This window comes from Chiloscyllium plagiosum, chromosome 12, assembly GCF_004010195.1.
Source record: "Chiloscyllium plagiosum isolate BGI_BamShark_2017 chromosome 12, ASM401019v2, whole genome shotgun sequence".
NCBI lineage: Eukaryota > Metazoa > Chordata > Chondrichthyes > Orectolobiformes > Hemiscylliidae > Chiloscyllium > Chiloscyllium plagiosum.
The window spans coordinates 33,485,181-33,493,255 of record NC_057721.1 but is presented as its reverse complement, the minus strand read 5'-3'; the positions used below and the strand labels follow the sequence as shown (position 1 = coordinate 33,493,255).

Sequence of the window (8,075 nt, the reverse complement as noted above, 5' to 3'; positions counted from 1 at the left end):
ACTTCATTTACCTTATGGATATATGATTAATAAAGAAACATTCTCATTGAATGCATTATCATTTATTGTTTTGATGTGGTATTCTGACTGTGCAGAATATCCTTATAAATAGCAGGTAAGATATTTGAATGTGTTCTACAAGACATTGAAAGAAATTCAGTACTTAAATTGTTAATACTCCAGAAACGTGCACACTGAGACAGTGGCTACTGAGGGTACGGAAGAGACGCTTAATATTTAATGAGCTGTCTGGGAGTGGTGGCACGGATGGGTGGGGAAGGAGGGAGGGGGGGAATCTGGTAGGAGAGTATGCTGATCAGCAGCAGTTGACTGTGCAGCTGTCGGCAGTGCCTGTGTGAGCAAGAGAGGGAGTGAGAGAGACAGGGAGAGAAGGAGTGAGAAAGGAGCAAGAAAAGATAGGAAGGGAAAGAAAAGAAAAGGGATACAGGAATCATGTTGTGCTGCATTAGAAGAACTAAGCAGGTACAAAATGTTTGTCTTTTCTATTTATGAAATAACATTCTGTAGTGATCTGCCTTTTCACAAGTTGAAATTTAAATACTTTGGGCAATAGAGATGCTTGAAATGAAGAATTTTTGTTAAAAAAGGTAATTTTGGGACTGCAAGGTATGTGAGATCTGCATGAAAATCTGAGGCGTTGGCCATTACTAGGCTGAAGAATAAAATATGTATTGCAAGATAATGTTTGAATATTAATGATATTTTAAAATTTGATTAAAATATACTCCAGATGCAATTTCATCTTTTAGTGACTACAATGAATTGGAAGATTATTATAGTTCATGTTTGGCTCTGAATTTTAAGAATCTATTTTAGAGCAAAGAGTTAAAATTCCTGAAAGCATCAGGTTCTACAAAGCATTTGGATTCAGCCAATGCTTCATTTGAGAATTCTTTTTCATTTGATATTCAACAAGCATAATGCAAAATCTATGGGATTTAATGCAATATCTAGTTTGAGTTTTTTTTTGTTGAAACAACTATGAATTAGAACAAATTTGCCTTAAGCATTCACATTGTTATACACAAAGGTCACATTTACAAAATTATAGTAACAGTTACTACAACAGTGAGCTAGAGTGTTGATAGGAATGAATAGCCTTTTAAAAAAAATATGGCCTGTTTATCAGTTAATTAATCGAATCTTGTAGTGGAATTTCAGCTTGAGATAATCGAATGGTTTGGTTGCAGAGGTACAGCTTTGGGAGTGGCACCTAATGTACAAGGCTAGCTAACACAGAACACTGGTCCTTGTGGTGGAGTCTTTTCTAACTCTCCTTTGTGTGCTGAATGCATTTTGGAAGATAGGGTGGTTTTCAGTTGTTAATGTATAAAAGAAAAAGGTTTTAAATTTAAACACAAAGTCTAAATTGAATATTGCAAAGAATATTAATATTTGAAAAGATATTCAACCTTAATGTGTTTTAGACATAGGAGACAATAGTCCTTTTTATATTAATTTTAAAATGCAATAAGATTTTGAAAAATGCATCTGGTGGGCAGGTGACCAATGCCAACTTTATAAATGGGAATTTCAATGGCTCAGCCCAGCATGAGCAACAACCTTATATGTCTCCATCTAGATATTGGTTAGGTGGATATAATGGCCACATATGACAACCAATTATTGTATCTTGTTTACAGTAATTGTCCTGAAACTGAAGGGAGATACTCCTGAAAAGATCAACTTGCAATCTAAATGGCATGGATATTCTGATTCAGTCAGTTTACAGATTAGAAATGTTGTTTTCAATTTACTATAAAATCCAAGTGTATTTATTAGAATACACAATGGAAGTTTCATTAATCAATTTAGCGATGATGGTTTAATTGAGTTATAGTACAATTTATTTTAAACTGATGGATAAGATAAAATTGAATTTATGAGGCTGTCAATGTAGTTTAAGGTATATGCATCACCTCCCCACTAAATTTGAACATTACTATCTTTTGAAATCAGATTTTCTGAAAGACATATTATTGGACAAACATCAGACCTCCATTAATTTTTTAAAACCTGAATTAAAAATAGCTAAAAAATCTGTTTTTTTTTAATAAAAAGGAAATTTAAACTGGATGACATATTTTTTTAAAATGCATAATACTATATAACAGTAAATGGTCTTCCTCCTCAAATTAGAAGCATAAACATTTGATTGTGCATTAACACCACATTCTACACAGGACAATTAATAGAAATGATCTGAAATGATTACATTTTTCTAACTATAGCGTACTCCTTGGTTTTAAAAAAATTGATGTAATAAAAGAATGTACACTGAGTGACTGGTCTTTGCTTTATGCCTGAATTAATCCTAGTATTTATTAATCATCAATAATGCACAGCAGCATGTTCATTAGTTCCTAATTCAATTCATCCCTTATGGTTTGGCCTGGACTCAGTTCAGGTGGCTGAGATGTCCAACCAACATTTAACTGAACTAAGCATTTCCAATCCATCTTCACAGGAAAGCTTTATTTTGTACTGGAAATTACCCGTTTTGGTTTTTGGAAAGGTAAAGAAAATATTAGGGTGGGGAGCAGTAAAATTCAAAGTACCCAAATAAAGTAATGACTAGTGAATTTTAACTATTCCAAATATCTGCAGTCATCTATTAACAACTAGCTAATAAGCCTTGATTAAGCAGAAAAAGGTTTAACTGTTACTTATTACAGTGTTGCAAAAGGCGAGCCCCAACTAAACAATAAAATCCTGACTTCTGGGCTATCTTAATTGTACTACTGGGTAATGGTTATTCCTGTAAGACTGAAAATGTAGGGAGTGCTCTCTGTATCTGAGGAAAGTGGGTTGCCAGTCCTCTGGAGAATTTACATCATTTCTGAATCATGCTGATGATGTCAACCTTTGTGCTATGTGATGAGTTTTTGTTACACAATAGACCTAATGTGTTATTTGTCAGTGCTCTTGTTCAAAACCAAAATGCAAGTACTCCTTATTTAAAAAAAAAGTTATGATTTTCTTTTAGTGTAGGGTGTATACCATGTTAATGAAAAATGGAAGCCTCTAATTTCCACTTCCACATAGTGTTTATCTTATATGGTATTTTAAATTTGTCAGGATGAATGGATACAATATTTGTCATTGGAATCTGTACCTAAAGGCATTCAAATACTAAAGTCCAACCAGGATTGGGATAATTAAATACTTGTAAAGGTATAAACTCAATGTTGGTCCCAATTAGCAGCTTTCTAGGAAGCCTTGGTCCATAGACAGACAGAAATAATTGTGCCTCATTATTTATTCTTTTGCCATTCAGCTGAACGGTGGGCATTCTGGTATCTCTTGGACCTGGACTGAGTCAGACATTTTGACAATCTTGAGATAATTATTTCAATTTTATTTCCTTTTGGTTACTTTACCTGTATAAATAAAACTATTGTATTCTTGCATTTGTAACAATAATTATTGTTTACTTTTTGGAAAGTGTTTCTTCTCAAATTATGTGTCTATTGAAACTTATGCTAAATATATACAGTTATACATACCCTACCATCCATCATTGAGTGGTCATGACCAAGAGTCAACCTTTTACTAAAAATGTAGTCATGAAATGAAAAAGGTATCACTGCAATAAACTCTATTCCATGTCTCTGATTTCTAATTATATTGGAAGGCACATCTCAGTTGAGGGCAGACGCCTCCCTGTGGGAGGGCAAGCAAAGTTGGTTGTGTGCCTTCTGGCAGACAGCCAAGACGTACATTATTGGAGATCTGGAAGCATATTGCTGTTGTAAGGTGTGGCCCCCAGGCAGTGTAAAGAGAGACTATTAGGAGGACAAAGACAGTGGTAAAGCTTTGTAAGATGGTACATGATGTTAATGGGGAAACTGTATTTCTAAATAACTAGATATTTACTGTTATTTTTCTGATATGAATGCTATTAATTAGAAAATCCAATCAATAAAATTGTCATTAAGTGATTGGTATTTTCATACTGTTCAAAAAATAGGTTATTTGAAATTCCATCCTTCAGTTTTTCTCTGATTTCATAAATCGTCTTGGTTCTCCTTGAGGAATTTTGAATAGAAGTTGCTTCAAATGATATGTAAATATTAATTGAACAAGATGAATGAGATTACATTTATTCCATGGTTTATTTGGAAAAAATGTATAAATGTGACGTTTGAATATTTAACTAGAATCATTTTTAGCTGAGTTAAGATCAGGGTTTATGAAATAGATTTGAAGATTTTAACTGCACTTCAGCACTTCCCTGCATTCAGGATCGCACTAGTTTGTCCTGAAGCTTCTAAACTATTTTTTACCTCAGGATTTGCTATTGATACCTAGTGCAAAAGATTCAATTCCTGCAATATTTAATAGAAGCAGATTGCATATTGTTTCACAGCAGATCCCACAGCTATTGTTATTGTTTTCTCATCATTGTGAGCGACCATGATTTTTAAAAAAAACTTAAGAAGCATCAAATCACTGCATCATATCACAAATGTACCTCATGAACACTTAGCATCTTGTGACTTTTAGTTTGTGACTAGAACAGTGTTGTGTCAGATCCTACCACAGGTCTATGCCAACTGAACACAACTCTGTCCAACTCTGCATTTGTTTTCTCATTTACTTGTGTTGTATGTCCTGACAGTCAAAGCAGTAGTACTTTTTATGTTTTTCCAGTTGCAAGGAGCTTCAAATCTGTTTTACACCTAATTAGCAGAAAATGGGAAAGAAGCTATTGCAATATTTGGGGCAGGTAGACAATGTATAAATATGTGCAAAACAAACAGCTCTCATCAGGAAATGCTCATTAGTGTTCCAGGAGTACGTAATTTCTTCCATCTGTTAGTACAGTGAAGCTCCTCAGTCATTTTGTCTGTTTGCATTCTATTTTTGGTGGTGAAAGTATCTTCCTTGTAACAAATCTGCATCATATAAACTTTTTTTTATGTTGGACTGTAACTGATTTTCTTAAATATTTTTTATTTCTAAGTGGGAAAGAAATAAATGCATTGCGCTTGTTGCTTCAATCCGTGTTTCGAGAATGGTGATGGAGAGGAACAAAACATTACAGGACCTTGAACATCACATAACATAACATAGTGGCTGAAAACTGTGGTAACATTTGACACTCGCATCTTATTTTGCAGCCAGAACATCCTCTCACAGCTAAACAATGAGTGGTAATGGTGTTGAAAATGGTAGAGAATCTCATGATCCATTAACACTGTGCTAGTGAAAAGTAGATACGTGAAGCAACTTTGTAATATGCAATATGGGAAATAACTATGGTGAAAATTATTAAAAGAAACTGTAGCAGAAAAAATATTTGGATTCAGTTTTAACTGGAGACCAGTTTTCAATAAGTGAACAGAAATATTAATTGGGAACACACCCACAGCTCCAGAAGTAATTCCTGAATTGTCATTAACTTTCGGGCCCTCAACTAAATTCAATTCCAGACATGAAGTCCAGATAAACCCACAATATGTTTGTCAGCAGGAGGCTGTTGGCTGGACTGCTTGTAGGTCATCCTATGGGTTGCCAATCATTAAGAAGGGGATGGGGTAGGAGATTCGCAGCACATTCTCGTCAAACAGTCCAATGGCTCGCCTGACCTGAAAGGAAGGTGAAATAAATAATTCATTAAAATATTCTTCTTCCAGCTCAATATGCTTCTTGGTTGACACTTTCATTTCCCATGTAGGCCACAATCAAGAACCTGACAGGAATTTTTAATTTATGTTCAATAAGTGAATTGTGTTTCATCAGTTTTGGATGAGTACTCATCCTACTGACTCAGGAGACTCCGTGAGAATGTGAATCTATCAGCTCCTGTCAGTCTTAGCTTGGGTAAGTGTTGTGGACACATTTGAACTCCTTTATCGTCAAGTGGGTATAGTAAAAAAAATCATTTTTATGCATCAATTAGATAATTAATATTCAAGAATAATATGGAATAAGCATCACTTTTCTTTGCCATCCTCTTCCTATCCTGTCCTGGCTGTAACTACACTTGCCAGGTGATCAGCTGTCATGATCTGCTAAATTTATCTGTTGTGTTATCCTCACACATTCACTGCAGCTTGTCTACCACTCTGTGTCTTGAATCCAATTATGTCCAGCTCAAATTCTCCATAGGCTGCTCTCCATGTTGCCCTCTGGAAGAGACCTCTATAACTCTTCAGCACTCATCAAATGTCCAAAATACTGACTTTTTTTCTATTTTGGACAACATTTTTAAATTTACATTCTTCCTCCTTATTTGTTTTATGGTCTCTATTTGGAATTTTGAGCACTTCCTTATTTGTCTTATGATCTGTATTTGGAATTTTAAGATTTGGCAAAAAAAAGAGTAAGATAACTTTTTGGATGCATCACTATTCGTGTTATTTAACATGAGGATGTGAAAGGTCTGTTCGTTTTCAGAACAATCTGACATGAACAAGCTTACACCATTAATTCAGCATAATGGATGTGTAATGGGTGAGATCAATAATGAGCATCAGTTGTTCCCTCATCTTGCAGATAACAATTGTAAGCATTAAAATTGACCAGTCATCAAAATAAAAGCATAATTACGATGCACTCTGTGTCAAAACTACTAAATTTATCTTCATCCCCCTGGACAGTGAGCTGTGATTGCCCCACATCTGCAGGAAACCTGCAATTCTGGCATCATTTGATTAAAGCCATAAAACATTGTAGTTCAGTGGAAGAGTCTGGAATCCATATGAATAGGGAGAGTTTTCAATCACTGAGTAACCAGTTGGTGTGCTGAAATTACTGTGCAACATGCAGCTCTGCGCAAGCTTTCCTGGCAGTTGACATGATGCTTTCAATTTGTCTTCAGTTTCCCTTCTATTTGCCCCAAATAATTTGGTGACAATCTGGCAGTTTAGGAACAAAGGTTATCCTCTCAAAATGCGGCCAATGAAGCCTCTCAAACCCAAATGCAAATGAAGAGATGAGGCATATCAATACAATATCTCCATTACCCAATGCCAATCTCTCCAAATCACTGTATTAAGAGTGCATGACAATGCATCTTCAGGTACTGTGCATTCCCCCACCTCTACTCCCAATGGGCCTTTTGACTTTATCAAGACTTGGAAAGAGAAAATTGTTAGAAGCTAGAGGTAATTGCATATAATTGAATAAGAGAATTTGCCCAGTGAAGAAACAAACTTTATTTGTAGATTGTGAGATAACCATTAAGTAATAGGTGAAATAATTATGATACTTGGTGATGTACATCTAATTGCTGCATCCACTGCAACAGTTAATGTAGTCTGTGGGAGAGGCATTACTCTGGATGATATCATATTAAGTGTGTTATGGTGACTACATCAATATTTAGTTACTTTTACAATATCAGTCAAAGTTAATAACATCAGTTCTTTGCCTAAGGTTGCCATAGTAGCCTCAGTAGCTTGGGGGTACATAGAATCAGAATATCTACAGTGTGGAAACAGGCCCTTCAGCCCAACAAGTCCATACCGACCCTCCAAAGAGTCACCCATCCAGACCCATTCCCCTACCCTACTCTCCTATATTTACCCCTGACTATTGCACCTAATCTACACACCCCTGAACACTATGGGCAATTTAGTATAGCCAATTTATCTAACCTGCACATCTTTGGATTGTGGGAGGAAGCCGGCGCACGCGGAGGAAACCCATGCTGACATGGGGACAATGTGCAAACTCCACACAGACAGTTGCCCGAGGCTGGAATCGAATCCGGATCCCTGGCACTGTGAGGCAGCAGTGCTAACACTGAGTTCTAGATTAGCACAGTCTATTAGAAAGATACAAAGGCTTTGCAGACAGTCCAGAGAAGGGTCACTGGGTTGATTCCGAGTATGGAGGGACTGTCTTTAGAAGGAGAGGTTGAGCCTTTCCTCATTGGAGCTTAGGAGAAGAGCTTGTTGCCCATGAAGGAGAATCTAGGACTGGGGCATAATCTCAGAGTGAGGGGACAACCATGTTAAAACAGATGTGGAAGATTTTTTTCTCTCAGATGATAGTCAATCTGTGGAATTCTTCATTGTAGAGAGTTGTAGGGCCAGAGTTGATAA

The 8,075-nt window shown here is 36.0% G+C and overlaps 1 protein-coding gene across 1 annotated transcript in view; it reads left to right on the top strand.

Annotated features, from left to right (window-relative positions):
• Positions 1 to 296: 296 nt before the first annotated feature.
• Positions 297 to 8,075, top strand: part of gap43 (growth associated protein 43) — a 262,147-nt gene continuing 254,368 nt past the window's right edge. Inside the window, exon 1 of the mRNA XM_043700771.1 lies at positions 297 to 483. Within this exon, the coding sequence (XP_043556706.1) occupies positions 454 to 483 (30 nt within the window). The 5' untranslated portion in view covers positions 297 to 453. The remainder of the gene's footprint in view (positions 484 to 8,075) is intronic.